The sequence below is a fragment of the Lipophrys pholis genome, assembly GCF_963383615.2.
Source record: "Lipophrys pholis genome assembly, chromosome: 21".
In the NCBI taxonomy this organism is placed as follows: domain Eukaryota; kingdom Metazoa; phylum Chordata; class Actinopteri; order Blenniiformes; family Blenniidae; genus Lipophrys; species Lipophrys pholis.
Window position 1 is genome coordinate 296,363 of NC_137649.1, and position 16,669 is coordinate 313,031.

Here is a 16,669-nt window from a genome sequence, read left to right on the forward strand (position 1 = left end):
GATGAATAAAGGCAAAAAACTGGTACCAAGCATGTTTTAGTTTCATGAAAAAAAAAAAGCCTGAGGTGCGGAGCGGCAGGTGAACGAACAATCCAGCCCCCTGCAGTAAATCAGTTCCACTAAAATCACCTGCTGATACACCTCTGAAAATTAAAAAAGCCAGTAACTAACCACAATGCTCACCGGATCCTCAGCACAATGACAGATCATCTGATGACACAATCTCGTGCAGCATGGAATTGAATCGTGTAACCGTGAAGATGCACAGCCTTAGTGTTTTATCAATGTACACGATGCAGTTTCTCCATCATGCACCTGGGTCACTCAACTGTTAACCAGATCACCCAACTGGCACGCTGTGGGTGTGTTTTGTGTATTTGAAGCCACAAAAATATGATATAGTAATGAAATAATAATGGTGGTAGTAATAATGATAATAATAATTATGGATGTCCCGATCAGATCGGTAGATATCGAATCGGGGCCGCCATTTGTGAGTGATCTGGAATCGGCAAATCCAGCCCATCACCCCGCCGATCTAAAAAACAAACAAAAAAAATAAATCTTTTTCACGTCAGGAGCGGTAAAGCGAGCCCCGTGTGCGACCTGCCGTAAACTGAGGTGAGCAGCCTAAAGCCATTGAGAGGATAAACCAGCAGTCTGGAGGGATTTTAAGGTTGACAACCAAACCAGTCCAGAGGCCAGTTGTACTATTTGCTTCACCTCAGTCCTGAGAGGTGGAGCACCAGACCTCACAGAGATGTGTGGACATCAGAGCAGAAAATATGAATTAATAATGTATTCTGTGAATAGAGCTGTTTCTGAGCCTAATGCAACACACAATGCATGTTGAAAAAATCCGATTTTTTTTTCCTCAATGAACTGAAAAATGACTGCAGACATCATATAAATCACATTTGTCAAACTCAAGGCCCGCGGGCCAAATGTGGCCCGCCACGTTATTTTATGTGGCCCGTGAGGGCTTAAAGGTCTGATTGTCTAAAAGTAAATACCGTACTGTTTTCTATAGATGCACAGCCTTGGGGTGCATGTCTATTGGAAACAATACGGCAATTACATATGCCTTTTTGACATGGGAGTAGTTCTGCACTTGCGCATGTCCAGATTAAGATGTTCCTGGGAAAACTGGGGGCGGGGGTGGGGAGGACTCGAATGTGCACAATGACAATCGATTTTAGCTACAAATTCAATAAATCGATTAAATCAACTTTTTGCCCAGCCCTACATCACGCAGACCCCCCCAGTGTCTAAATGAAACAAAAATAGTTTGTACTGCTTCCTTTTCTGACCTGATACCAACCTCTTGTAGCCTTTTAGAAGAATACATGCAAACATTCCTACATTTCATACTTTCATGTAGAGAGGAGTTTATTACAGCCCCATATAAAATCAACAATAATGACGGTAATATAATAAAATTAAAGCAAACAGAGCTGTGGTATAAAAATAGTATAGGTAGATATCGGGATCGGATTGGAGGTGAAAAAATGTAGATCGGGCATCCATATGTAGCTGAAGTGAAGGTTTGCATCAGATGACTGGGTTATATACTCATTTAAACCATTTACTGCATCAACAGCAGAGATCCAGTTAACATTGTCAAAATACGCGCACACACACCTCAGCCTATCTATCAAGAATGCAGCAATCACTCTTCGCTGGGGGTTGCAGATGTTTTAGTGGAAATGTTAATGTTTCTCCAGCAGGCGCGCACGTAACGTTCTGCACGTACACAGCAGGGAGTCCCCGCAGGAGAAAACTCTCCTTTCCTCGGTAGTTTCTCTTCTCTTATATGATGTAGTGGACACACCATGCTGTCTTAACAGGAAACACGGACCGACTCGCTCCAACAAATTAAAGATTAATTTGTGAAGCTTGAGGTGGGGGGGGTGGTTACGTTACCACCCATCAGATAACTATAACCTCGCGTGAACGCGCATCTCCCAAAACACGAAGCAAAGCACAACGCGAGGATAATTCCAGGCCAACACGTCCCATGTTGAAGTGAAAACACTCCAACATGGGACGTGAAAACACTCATGTTGAGACTCTAATGAAACATAAGCGACGCAAAACAGCGAGCTGCACCAGAACTCGCAGTGTTGGCATCGCTGGGTGGAGTACAGCGAGGATTCCCCCTTTAACGCAGAACTGAAACACGGACGTATCGTGGAGTTCAAGACAAACAACATCGAGTGAACACATCGAGCACAAACAGGCCTTTGGAGGCTGGGATTGATGTGGGATCCCCACGAGCTGGTGGAAGTTACGCGCTGGGGGGCTGTGAGCTGGTGGAAGCTACATGCTAAGTGGCTGTGAGCTGGTGGAAGCTACATGCTAAGAGCTGGTGGAAGCTACACGCTAAGTGGCTGTGAGCTGGTGGAAGCTACATGCTGGGGGCTGTGAGCTGGTGGAAGCTACATGCTAAGAGCTGGTGGAAGCTACATGCCGGGGGGCTGTGAGCTGGTGGAAGCTACATGCTAAGAGCTGGTGGAAGCTACATGCTAAGAGGCTGTGAGCTGGTGGAAGCTACATGCTAAGTGGCTGTGAGCTGGTGGAAGCTACATGCTAAGAGGCTGTGAGCTGGTGGAAGCTACATGCTAAGTGGCTGTGAGCTGGTGGAAGCTACATGCTAAGAGGCTGTGCGCTGGTGGAAGCTACATGCTAAGAGGCTCAGTCCGGGAAATGCTCACCCTGCAGAACTCCTGGCAGTACTCGGCGGACGACTGTGCTGGACAGCCGGCGGCGTCCGTCGCGACGCCTTCCTGCAGCTGCTGGAGCCGGTCCGTGAGCTCCCGGATGGTTTGGTTGATCTCTGCAGCAGGACTCCGGTCCTGCTCGGCCTCCTCGTCCGCCATCTTCACATCCAGCTCCGGCGCGTACCACCCCAACGTCATCACGTAAAAGTGACGCAACGTCGTCGACGCAGTTGACGCAAAGCCCGTGTATGGTTTCAGTTTTTTATGTTAGGGCGTGTTCACATTCTCATTTGGTCCAGACCAGTCTCCACAGGGAAAAACCGTTTCGTTTGGGCAACGTGAACACTCTATAGCAAACAAGAGCTCTGGCCCCATTGAAAACATTGCGATGGGGGCGCAAGTTAGTGACGTCTGCCATGGTGGGGAAAGAACTACAAGTTTCAGAAAATGGACTACAAAAAGTTCATTTGGGTTCTAGATGATTTCAAGTTGTTCTAGGCAAATTATTGCTTTGGTAACTTACATGATCTGCTCCTTTTTCAGTCATCCTGTGTTTCCCTGAACGCTCCGATGAGCGGGTTCCTTTAAATGTTGTCACCGCAAGGAATTATGAGGAACATGACCTGGTCTGCTTTGGTACAGAACGCATCAGTGGTTCCTAGGCTAAAGGAGGTTCTAAAGGAAGCATCAGTGGTTCCTAGGCTAAAGGAGGTTCTAACGGAAGCCTCAGTGGTTCCTAGGCTAAAGGAGGTTCTAAAGGAAGCATCAGTGGTTCCTAGGCTAAAGGATGTTCTAAAGGAAGCCTCAGTGGTTCCTAGGCTAAAGGAGGTTCTAAAGGAAGCATCAGTGTTTCCTATGCTAAAGGAGGTTCTAAAGGAAGCATCAGTGGTTCCTAAGCTAAAGGAGGTTCTAAAGGAAGCATCAGTGGTTCCTAGGCTAAAGGAGGTTCTAAAGGAAGCATCAGTGGTTCCTAAGCTAAAGGTGGTTCTAAAGGAAGCATCAGTGGTTCCTAGGCTAAAGGAGGTTCTAAAGGAAGCATCAGTGTTTCCTATGCTAAAGGAGGTTCTAAATGAAGCATCAGTGGTTCCTAAGCTAAAGGAGGTTCTAAAGGAAGCATCAGTGGTTCCTAGGCTAAAGGAGGTTCTAAAGGAAGCATCAGTGGTTCCTAACCAAAAGGTGGTTCTAAAGGACGCAACGAGCCTCCTTTCCTTTGCTTATTGAGAATTCAGACGGTCCTCATCATGGCCGCCACACAAAACACTTCTGGGATGAAGGAGGAGTGGACAGAGAAGGAGACAGGAGGGACAATTCGGATGTACCCATAGAGAATATATCTCAGACATGGAGTAGTGAGGAAGAAATGGAGAGGAAGAAGTAGAGATGAGGAACAGGTTAGGAGGAAAAGAGGAGGAAGTAGAGAGGAAGAACAGCGGAGGAAGATAGGAAGAAGTAGAGAAGAGGAACGGGAGGAATAGAGGATGGAGATAGGAAGAAGAGGGAAAGAAGTACAGAGGAGGAAGAGAGTAAGAAGTAGAGAGAAGGAAGATAGGAAAAAGAAGAGAGGAGGAAGAGATGGATGTTTAGGTGATGTAATGGCAGTGTAGATGGTGGGATGGAGGTGTAGGTTTGTGACTAACTAATGGAGGTTTAGGTGGTGTGATGGGGTTTAGGTGGTGTCATGGAGGTGGAGGTGGTGTGGCTCAGCGATGGAGTTTTAGGTGGTCTAGCTCAGTGATCAAGGTTTAGGTGGTGTAGATTGTGTGATGGAGGTGTAGATGGTGTGGCTCAGCAATGGAGGTTTAGGTGGTGTAGCTTTGTGATTGAGGTTTAGGTGTAGCTCAGTGATTGAGGTTTAGGTGGTGTCATGGAGCTTTAGGTGGTGTAGATTGTGTGATGGAGGTGTAGGTGGTGTGATGGAGGTTTAGGTGGTTTATATCAGTGATTGAGGTGTAGGTGGTGTAGCTCAATGATGGAGGTCTGGGTGTCGCGTAGCTCAGTGATGGATGTTTAGGTGGTGTGGCGGAGGTTTAGGTGGTGCCATGGAAGTTTAGGTGGTGTAGCTCAGTGATGGAGGTTTAGGTGGTGCCATGGAAGATTAGGTGGTGAAGCTCAGTGATAGAGGTTTAGATGGATATCTACAACACAAGATAAGCTCTACACCAGATAATATACACCACCAGATAACATCTACACCACCAGATAACATTTACACCATCAGATAATCCACACCACCAGATAACATCAACACCACCAGATAATCTACACCAGCAGATTACATTTAAACCACAAGGTAACATCCACACCACCAGATAACATTTACACCATCAGGTAACATTTAAACCACCAGATAACATCTACACCACCAGATAATCTACACCACCAGGTAATCTACACCACCAGATAACATTTACACCAACAGATAACATCTACACCACCAGTTAATCTACACCACCAGGTAATCTACACCAGGAGATAACATTTACACCACCAGATAACATCTACACCACCAGGTAATCTACACCACCAGATAACATTTACACCAACAGATAACATCTACACCACCAGGTAATCTACACCACCAAGTAATCTACACCACCCGATAACATCTACACCACCAGATAACTTTTACACCACCAGATAATCTACACCAACAGATAACATCTACACCACCAGATAATCTACGCGACCAGGTAATCTACACCACTAGATAACATCTACACCACCAGATAATATTTACACCACCAGATAGCATCTACACCACCAGATAATCTACACCACCAGGTAATCTACACCACCTGGTAACATCGACACCACCAGATAATCTATAACACAAGGTACTGTAACATCTACACCGCCAGGTAATCTACACCACCAGGTAATCTACAACACCAGGTAACATCTACCACCAGATAACATCTACAACAACAGATAATCTACACCACCATGTAACATCTACACCAACAGGTAATCTACACCTCTAGATAATCTATGCCACCAGATAATCTACGCCACCAGATAATCTACATACCAGATAACATCTACTTTTTATTTATCTATTAGTTTATTAGAATTTTATTAGGCTGAGCTGCTTGGTGTTGTGGAGTTACTAGGCCGAGCTACTTGGTGTCGGGGAGTTACTAGGCCGAGCTACTTGGCGTTGTGGAGTTACTAGGTAGAGCTGTTTGATGCCATGGAGTTACTTGGCCGAGCTGCTTGGGGTCGTGACGTTATGAGGTCGAGCTACTTGGTGTCATGCTGTTATTAGGCCAAGCTACTTGGCGTTGTGGAGTTACTAGGTAGTGCTGCTTGGTGTCGTGGAGTTACTAGGCCAAGATACTTGATGTCATGAAGTTACTAGGCCGAGTTGCTTGGGGTCGTGGAGTTATGAGGTCAAGCTGCTTGGTGTCTTAGAGTTACTAGGCCGAGCTACTTGATGTCATGGAGTTACTAAGCCGAGCTACTTGCCGTTGTGGAGTTACTAGGTATAGCTGCTTGGTGTCGTGGAGTTACTAGGCCGAGCTAGCTGGCGTTGTGGAGTTACTAGGTAGAGCTGCTTGGTGTCGTGGAGTTACTGGGCCGAGCTACTTGGTGTCGTGGAGTTACTAGGCCAAGCTGCTTTGGGTCGTGGAGTTACGAGGCCGAGTTCTTTAGCATGGTGGAGTTACTAGGCCGAGCTGATTGGGGTTGTGGAGTTATTAGGTCAAGCTCTTTGGCATCGTGGAGTTACTAGGCCGAGCTACTTGGTGTCGTGGAGTTACTAGGCCAAGCTGCTTGGGGTCGTGGAGTTACTAGGCCAAGCTGCTTGGGGTCGTGGAGTTCCTAGGCCGAGCTGCTTGGGGTCGTGGAGTTATTAGGCCAAGCTCTTTGGCATCGTGGAGTTACAAGGCCGAGCTGCTTGGTGTTGTGGAGGTCAACAGAGAGCTGTTTCCAGATAAGCCATGTGGAACAACCTCAACCTTCTCTCTGCTGTGGCTGCTGTTGGGCTTAAGATTCCATTGAACTCCTCCAAAAGTTTCTGTGACAGAGGAGAGACACTGGGGACAATGAACAGGACATAACACAGCAGGGAAGAGGCCAAAGAGCCCAGGAAGTCTCCAACCCCCCAGGTTGGCAACCAATGGTAATGGTCGAACCCGACCCGAACACCACAGGGGTCCAAAAGTCAACTTGGTGAGACTCCTTTCCTACCAACTGTCCTCTGCTTCTCATCCCAGCCATCAAGAGGGACACACGTCTCTGCTGCCTCGGGACGGTAAAGAGAGCACCAAGTAGGTCCAAGGGACAGAATCAACGCCAGCCCGCTGGACGAGCAGGACACAGTTTGGACTACTTCTTCTCTTTTCCTTTTGGGGGATTCTGGATGCCAGCGTCCTCCCCCAATCACTGAATTCAGACCCGGAAACAACCAGTTACCACAGTCTCACAGAACCGCGCAGCAGCACGGACGGTCCTGTCCAGCACCGGACAGTAAGAGCTTTGTCTGGGCAGCAACTGTTAGATTAGCGTGAAGCTAACATGCAATGTGTTTCAATGTGCCGCTGATAAAGCCGACGCGGCCCAGATGTTTGTGTACACGCGTTCACGCGCACCAACCAAGTCCAGGACTCGGGATTTCCACATCAGATCCAGAGGTCCAAATGAGCTCCAGGCCCACTGGGATCTCTACGTGGAGAACCATGTTGCTGAACCGAACCTTGCCAGAATTCTCTGTCTTTCTCTTCTCTTCCCCCTCCCCCCTCTCTCATCTCCCCCTCTTTCACTAACCCGAGTCTGTGCTTCCCCTGCGCTCCTGTTATCTGATCAAGATAAGATCACACACACACACACACACACACACACACACACACACTGCAACGGACGTCTTGTTTATCTGGCCCTGAAGCAACCGCTGCGTCCCCAGAGCAACCCCTCTTGACGTCCACCTGGTGGACGCATCAAGTCATTGTGCTCTCCCTCTGCACACCGCCCCCAGTGGTCGTCACGTTCACCACACTGACCCGTCAACGTTTGCCTCCACCTGGTGGACGTTCGAGGTCATTACACCCATTCACCCTCATCACTCCAGACCACACACACACACACACACACACACACACACACACACACACACACACACACACACACACACACACACACACACTCTTTGTACATAGTGTTTCTGTTTAATAGATTAGATCTCCGTGTTAGATGTTGTTTGCTACTTGAATGTGTTGATTTATGAGATGATTCCAGAATTATTTATGAATTAATACATTTTTATTAATAAACGCCTGTTAGCTGAACTGAACACTTCTTAGTGATTATTGTGTATTTATTGTTGACAATTCACTGGTTTGTAACAGTCTGTGCTCGGATCTCACACCTTCCCTTTTATTTAAGATTGTTTTATTTTACACAGAAATATTAACTAACTTAAACAAACCTTTTACAAAGAGACTGATATTTTGGTATTAGCTATTTCCAGTTTATCTGGTGGTGCCCCGATTTATTATTAATATATAAATGACACATTAATGCAAATTAATAATTTTTCATTATTAAATTATTTTTGATAATTTATTAACTTTCAAGTAATTACTCAATTACTTTAGGAGTTGTTACTGGGTAAATGACCGTTTACTTCCATTAATAATTGCAATTTTTCATAAATTACTTCCAGTGATTTATTACTTTCAGTAATCTATTACTTACAGTAATTTAATGCTAATAACCAACCATGAATCCCAACACTGCTCAGTGTCTTGAAAGGAGTTTTCATCACAGCTTCCAACCACAACGTCAACATCCTCAACTTAAAGATAACACGCGACAAATTGAATTTTGATCTTTTATTATGACACACGTGAGGTAGAAACAACGTTAACACACAATAATACAGACACTGAACACACATCACAGTGGAGCAGCCTGATCTATATGTGGGTGCTCGGTTCGATTCCCTGCTTCACACTAAAGAACATCCAGCGGCAGGTTTCATTTCCACACGATGTTGATCTCATATCATTGAGGTCATGATCTTTGGTTCAGTTTGGTTGATCATTAACTGCAACCTCTTTGTGCCATCTGATGATGGTAAAGTTCCTGTTCTGAGTAATGCGAGTACTCTAGGGTGTCGACCACCTCAGATGAGGATCATGGAAACACCAGATTTGAACTTTCAGCAGAAACATACATTACCATTACGTTTTAACCAAAAAACATTTCAGAATACAGAACGGGTGTAAAAGCGGGCAGCCTGTCCTCCATTACTGCGACAACATTCAGCTTCAGTGGAGAAACAACAAAGCCTGAACATGTTTGGTTACCGACATCAGGATATGCTGGGCTTTTAACAAATGCTTTTTTAAATACAAATGTTTTTCATCATGGGAAAGAAAGAAAAATGCCTGAACTCTGGATTAACTGTATTAACTGTATTAACTCTGGATTAACTGGATCAATTCTGGATTAACTCTGGATTAACTGGATCAACTCTGGGTTAACTGGATTAACTCTGGATTAACTCTGAAATTAACTCTGAATTAACTGGATCAACTCTGGATTAACTGGATTAACTGAATCAACTCTGGATTAACTGGATCAATTCTCGATTAACTGTGGATTAACTGGCTCGACCCTGTATTAACTCTGGATTAACTCTGAATTAACTGGATTAGCTGTGTTAACTGTGGATCAACTGGATCAAGTCTGAATTATTCTGGATTAACTAGATTGACTGGATTAACTGTGGATTAACCCTTGATTAACAGAATTAACTCTGGATTTACTCAGACCAATCAGGTTCCGTGCTGACATCACAGGGCTGGCTGTGTGATTCTATTGGTCCTCTTCTGCTGACATCACAGGGCTGTGTGATCCTATTGGTCCTCTTCTGCTGACATCACAGCACTGTCCGGCCTGTTGACACAGAGAGGGTTTTAGGGCATCAGAGGATTATGGCGGACAGCAGGTCTGGAAGCTCCTCAAACAGAAGGGGGAGGGGATCTGGATTAGGTCAGGTACCTTTGGATCATTGCTGTGTGTGTGTGTGTGTGTGTGTGTGTGTGTGTGTGTGTGTGTGTGTGTGTGTGTGTGTGTGTGTGTGTGTGTGTGTGTGTGTGTTTGTAGAGTGTAGAGTGAAGAGCCATCTGGCTGCAGTCCAAGGTGACACAACAAGTTTACATCACAACCCTCATAACGCTAATAACCCTCTTAATGCTAACAACACACACTGTTAACAACCCTTACAACGCTAATGACCCTCAGAAAGCAAACAACCCTCACAATGCTAACAACACTTACAATGCTAACAACACTCACAATACTAACAAAACTTACAACGCTAACAACACTGACAATGCTTACAACCCTCACAACACTAACAACACTTACAATGCTAACAACACTCACAAGGCTAACAACACTTACAATGCTAACAACACTTACAATGCTAACAACACTCACAAGGCTAACAACACTTACAATGCTAACAACACTTACAATGCTAACAACACTCACAATACTAACAAAACTTACAACGCTAACAACACTGACAATGCTTACAACCCTCACAACATTAACAACACTTACAATGCTAACAACACTCACAAGGCTAACAACACTCACAATACTAACAAAACTTACAACGCTAACAACACTGACAATGCTTACAACCCTCACAACATTAACAACACTTACAATGCTAACAACACTCACAAGGCTAACAACACTTACAATGCTAACAACACTTACAATGCTAACAACACTCACAAGGCTAACAACACTTACAATGCTAACAACACTTACAATGCTAACAACACTGACAATGCTAACAACCATTTACAACGTTAACAACACTGACAATGCTTACAACCCTCACAACATTAACAACAATTACAATGCTAACAACACTCACAAGGCTAACAACACTCACAAGGCTAACAACACTCACAATGCTAACAAAACTTACAATGCAAACAACACTCACAACGCTAACAACACTGACAATGCTAACAACCATTTACAACGTTAACAACACTGACAATGCTAACAACGCTGACAACCATCACAACGCTAAGATGCAGATACTTGGAGAACGGGGTGAATATTCACTTTGTACTCGGATTCTGTCATTGTACTACAAAGAACAGTAGCGTCTCCCAGCTGACATGCAAACTACCATCAACTAACAAGCCCAGAGTCACCAGGTGTCTCTTTCCTGTGTACACGGGGACTAGACCAGGACCCAGGCCTGGTCCACACACACACACACACACACGCACGCGCACGCACACACACACACACACACACACACACACACACACACACACACACACACACACACACACACACGAGTGGCACAGTGATACTGGAGAAAAAGTTGTTTTACAAAACAATAAATGTAATTTAAGTTAAAAAAACAGGTCCCGTATTCAGAAAGCCTCCTGAGGCTCAAAGTCGCTCTTAGTGATGTCACTCGTAAAAACAAATCGTAGAATTCCTTGAAATTTAAGATTTTTCTTAGAATTTTCTCTTACTAAGATAAAAGTAATTCACAAAGCATCGTAAGCCCTAAGATAGCTCCTAAGGTGGAAAATCACTACGAGTAGTGAGGAGGACTTTTAAGAAGCCTGAGAGTTTCCTAAACAGACAAGATGGTGGAAAGACGAAGAGACAGGAGAGATGTCCTTCGTTTGTTTAACGACAATGATTTAATGACGCTACAGGAAGAATGATTGTGGTGGACCTCATCAGGGAGGAGCTCCCAGCACTGCTCTTCTGTCCAGATAGACTTTCTACTGCTTTCTTTGGTTCCCATTCCATTTGTTGTTTTCATCATTCTGCCAAAACAAATGTCTTTTTATCAGAGCTCCACCAATCACAGGAATTGGTGACGCTGCGTCCTCGTCCACCATTAATATCATATACAGTAAGAGGTCAAAATAACCAGCGTGGACAGAAAAGAGAACAAAAATCAATTAACATAACAATCAGCACGTGAAGGAGGTAAGTTCAATCGTTTTTTAAGCTGTGTACAAATTAATTAAAGTTTTTGGAGTTTCATCATGATGACATAAAATAATTTTAATGATTACACATTTTTAATATTTGATAGGTTATTTTACTCTCCATTCATTACGAGGAGCACAGAGGCTCTTTCCCGTCTTCCTTTCTCTAACAACCAATCAGCTTTCAGCAGACTGCATCATGGAGCAATGGGGTCGACCACTCCTCCTCATTAAGATAAAAGTTGCTGTCAATTCCTGGATCACAGTTGCTCTTAGAAACTTCCTCAGTCTCTTTGAAGCTGAGATTCCTGGCTGGGAGTTGGTAGGCTTAGTTAGGAGCTCTGACTGCCAAATGTGAATCTGATGACTTTATCAGCTCAATAAATAAATGAGTTGAAGGAACTTTTTATCCTTCTTAAGTAAGCATTTCATGGCAGCTGAATTATGATGACTCAGTTTCTTTATCCTCATTATGGCATCACTGATAGAGCAGCCCCAGAGTACTTTACATCCTTCATCACATTCACACAACAAAGGAGGCTGAAGCTGTGCAAGGCGCTGTCACTCCAATGTGAGCAGTTTAGGGTTCACTGTCTTGCCAAAGGACACTTCGGCATGTGGACTGGTGGAGAAGGGAATCAAACCTGCAACCTTTCGATTGGGAGACGACCGCTCTACCAACCGAGCCATGCCACCCCATAATAATGCTCTGAAAGAAGAATTGGAAACTACTTAATGTTCTGGTTAACGTGTTAACCACTGAACCAACCGCTTAAACACTGGCTCGTAGACAGACTTGTAGACTCGTAGACTCGTAGACTCGTAGACTCATAGACTCATAGACTTGTAGACTCGTAGACAGACTTGTAGACTTATAGACTCGTAGTTTTCGTAGATGGAGCAGCTGGAAGGGATCAGGCTTGTTTTACAGATGGCAGACGTGCTTACGTCATTCTCAACAGGACACACAGATAATTAAGTCTAAAACCATCTGTGTGGATTCAAAGCGCACCATTGCTCAACGTCAAAGTCACCTGACTGGATGTTTTAATTACACCACAATTTCCCAAATGCAAGGACCCACTCTCTCTTGTTCATGGAAAAGTTATCACACCTTCAGCCAAATAGAGCCAGCGGATTACAAGGTTGTCCATAATATTGAGCATTAATATTCTGAATGGCTGACAGGTCAGCCAGGAACATCTTAAAGTTGCTGTATTTGGGTTGATAAGAGACATAAGGATGTTTGTTGTGTTTTAATTCCTGGCAGTCAAGCATCCATCAATATGTATCAGGATTCCTTGGACCACAGGGTCTGAGCATTAATTACCTGTGATTCCCGCTACCGCCCTGAGCAGAGGCCGAACCGCCTTGTCTGGAGAGCTGGCTGGTCACACCAGGCCTTTGTTCTGATTGAGTTCTCCGGTTGGAGCTGTCTGCCTCCCTGGTGGCCAATCGACCTCGGGAGCCGTCTCTCCGTCGTCGAGGAAGCACAGAGCTTCCAGGGGCCAGAAGGGTTTGCGAATCATTTTGGCAGAACACTGAGCGAGCATCTCGAAAGGACACGGAGGGAATGATCTCTTCCTGGACCTTGTCCGTGACTCGTGTCACTGTTTGAGGGGAACTGGGCCGAGAGAACACGACGGAGGTGGACGGAGGCCGGCACACTGGGGGACTGGGAAATCTGTGGCGCACAGAAGGACAAGATGGAGGGAGGCGAACTCTTGATACAGGTGGCGCTGTCACGGGCAGGATGCACAAGGCTGTCTCACTGTCGTAGAACTCACCGCTTGGGATCACAATATTTTTCTTGCCAGAAGATTCCACTGAATTGCGCAAATGAATAATTTTACGTGCTTGTTGATATAGGCAGTTAGCTTTCTCAATGTCTGGATCTAGATCTGGTAACGACTGTTGATCTGACTCTTGTGCAGCCATAACAGCATCCTGCCGAACAGGGTGGGCGGACGAGACGGCACTCGATCTGGGCTTCATGCTGACTCGTTTTGGCAGCAGATCTACATTCTGAACCGATGCTTTCAGGCGGTGGGAGACTCCAGACTTTTGCTTTATCATTGGGAGACTCTGAGCTACATTTTGCTGCAATGCGTCTTCAGGTCCCGTCAGGCCCTCCGTTCTTTGGAAAGAATTGTCCATCAGGACCTCTGGGGGTGGAGGAGGAAGGCTGTCCACATCCAGGTCATCTCTGCTGTCAGACCAGCTGTTGTTGTTGTTGTTGCCATTAATGATGAAACCACGGTCATTGCTGTCAGAGAAAAGAATTCCTCTCTCTTTTCTGGATTTTCTGATATGAGGTGGAATATTTGCAAGGCTCTGTCCTGGTCTACCATCGACCCCTTGGCTAAAGGTATTGATCAACCTCCTGACAGAAGTGCAATTTGGTGGTTGGGGAAGCAACATGGGTAAGTGACCAGGAGGTTGAGCTCTTCTCAACTGGCCTCTGTAGGCAGCTGTTGGTACGTTCAGTGAATGTCTTCTCAGTCCAGTTTTGGCGGAATTGTATTGACGCCCTGCCAGCTCTTTGTTTCCTGGAATTCTAGACATATTTTTTATTCTCTGATCCCAGTTACTTTGATTGTTTTGAAGTTCCAGCAGTAGGTTGACACACCTGGTGGGTGAAGACTGGCCTGGCTTGGTGAATGAGGTTAGAGGTCGTTTAACATGCTGGTCCTTCAAATAGTTTGCTTGCATGAAACAAAGAGCCTGACTGGGATCTGGTGGAGATGAGTTGGACCTCTGTCTTCCAACTCTTTCACTTTCATCATCCTCATAGTCATCATCCTCATCACCATCACCATCCTCATCATCTTCCTCTTCCTCATCCTCATCCTCATCCTCATCCTCTTCCTCTTCCTCTTCCTCTTCCTCTTCCTCATTATGGTTTACTAAATTGGGTAAATGAGGAAAGGGATTGTCAGTGACACCCCTAAAGTTTCCCCCAGACCCAGAACTCCCTGACCCAGCACTTCCTCGGTGGCGGCGGTGCCTTTCAGACCCAGTTAAACTCTCGTTCTCGCCCCCGATACCACTGTCCTCACTGTGCAGAGCCGAGTCCTCGGGGTTGGACTTTCTCATGGCCACATATTCTACATGTGCAAGAACCAGAGTCAACCTCTGTTCTGCTGCCTGCTTGGCCTGCAGCTTTTCAACCAGTAGTTTAGAGAGAGAAGAGAAGCACTTCACTGCTTCCTCCAGCGTGGCGTCTCCCAGGGCCTGGACCGAGCCCCCAACATGCCTCATCTTCTCTGTGGACTGCTGAAGCATTTGCTGTAGAAGGTCTGGAGGAGGATCAGGGGTGTGGACTGGATCTATGCTGGACTTGGCAGGCCTCCCAGCAGAGGCCATCATCCCAGAAGGTAAGGCCATGAAGTTCCCTTGTCCCTTCAGCATCAGCTCCCCCTCCTCAGCCATCTCCTCCAGGGCCTGATTGATCTCTTCGAAGTGCAGCAGCAGTGCAGACATCCTGGGCTGCAGGGACAGGTGGGTCTGGGCGGCCTGGTCCAGAAGGCCCAGCAGGGTTTCATATTTACAGATATTTGGATTCAGAAAGGTGTAGGCTGCTTGGTGAGCCCTGACCATGTGTGGAGGAAAGTCGACCTTTGTGTGGACAATCCAGGACTTTCTCTTCTTTTCAGCCAACCTTTTCTTTCCTTTGTTTTTCTTGCGTTTCTCTATCTTTTTGAGTTGGTCTGTGTGTAGCAAATCAACCTTCATTTCTTGTGGCAAAGCATTATTTTCTGTTATTTGAATATCCCCTGGAATTTGGGCGGCAGTAATTTCTTGTGGAAGCTCTTCAGTTGGCAGTGGAGGTTCCTTTTCTTTCTCGTCACATTGCAGACATTTCTTCTGCTCTTCTGAGGGTTTGCAGTGGTCATGGTGGAATCCTCCAGCCTCCACAGCGGGTGCTCCCTCTGGCTTTGAGAACAGTTTACCTTTGGACGGAGCGCAGCCCATTTTGTCCTTTCAGCAATCAACAAAACCTCAAATCAAGAAATGGAACACAAATTGAAAAGCCAAAGGTACAAGGTCTCCTAGCATCCCAAAGAAATGGATCTGTATTCTGTATTTGAAGTAGTCAAGTAGTCAGGTCTCCATGCATTGATCGCAGGCCTGAGGCGAAGGTACGATGGCCCACCGAGCGAATCTGCAACTGAGTGAATCCAAGTTGAGAAGATAAGATGGATAGAGGAGATTCTCTCTCTCTCTCTCTCTCTCTCTCTCTCCTTCAGCATGCACAGATGGTGAGTGGACACACACACACACACACACACACACACACACACACACACACACACACACACACACACACGCACACACACGCACACACACACACACACACACACCCACACACACACCCACCCACACACACATACACACACACACACACAGCCTTTCCAGAATTTCACTGTAAGACTTTAAGCTCATCAGGTTAATCAGCACCAGCCGGTCAGGTGGTCAGGTGTTCTTAGCTTCACTCACTAGTGAGGTGAACTCATCAACAACCCATCGTCTTTATCTAGTAGATAAACAAGATTTAAAAAGAAAAAACAACCCTCAAAATCGATCAAAATTCAAACATTTACATATGTTTTAGACATGTGGGGTTAAGTCTTCATCAACGAATGTTATCTAATGAGGAAGTAATCAGAAAGCTCTGACACGATGAAAATAAATCATTTATATAGGATAAAATATTGTGATAATAGAATAGAATAGAACTTTATTTATATCGCACCATTCACAGACATGAGACGAAAACCGAAAAAATAAAACAGAGATAAGATCAGTAAAAATACAGACGAAGAAAAGCATACATAGAAAGTAAAATTGAGCAGGTGCAGGTCAAAGGCCTGTCAAAATAAAAATGCTTCTAACTGCTTCAAAAAAGTACTGCAGGGGTCAACAGGTCTCAGCTGAAGGCGAAGACTTTCAATTCCACAG

General features: G+C 45.3%; 2 protein-coding genes across 3 annotated transcripts in view; both read right to left on the minus strand.

The window, feature by feature from the left end:
• The window catches only part of znf292b (zinc finger protein 292b), a 40,797-nt gene extending 37,884 nt beyond the window's left edge, over positions 1-2,913 (minus strand). For both annotated transcript variants that reach the window (XM_080490599.1, XM_080490600.1), the window contains exon 1: positions 2,715-2,913. In XM_080490599.1, coding sequence (XP_080346725.1) covers positions 2,715-2,879 — 165 coding nt within the window. In that variant the 5' untranslated portion in view covers positions 2,880-2,913. The remainder of the gene's footprint in view (positions 1-2,714) is intronic.
• A 5,622-nt stretch (positions 2,914-8,535) lies between these two features.
• pcare2 (photoreceptor cilium actin regulator 2) lies at positions 8,536-15,884 on the minus strand. Its single transcript, XM_080490257.1, has 2 exons — positions 13,038-15,884; positions 8,536-9,617 (listed from the first exon to the last, which is right to left on the minus strand). Exons 1-2 carry the CDS (start codon positions 15,680-15,682, stop codon positions 9,578-9,580), a joined length of 2,685 nt encoding a protein of 894 aa, XP_080346383.1. The 5' UTR covers positions 15,683-15,884; the 3' UTR covers positions 8,536-9,577.
• Positions 15,885-16,669: the final 785 nt, after the last annotated feature.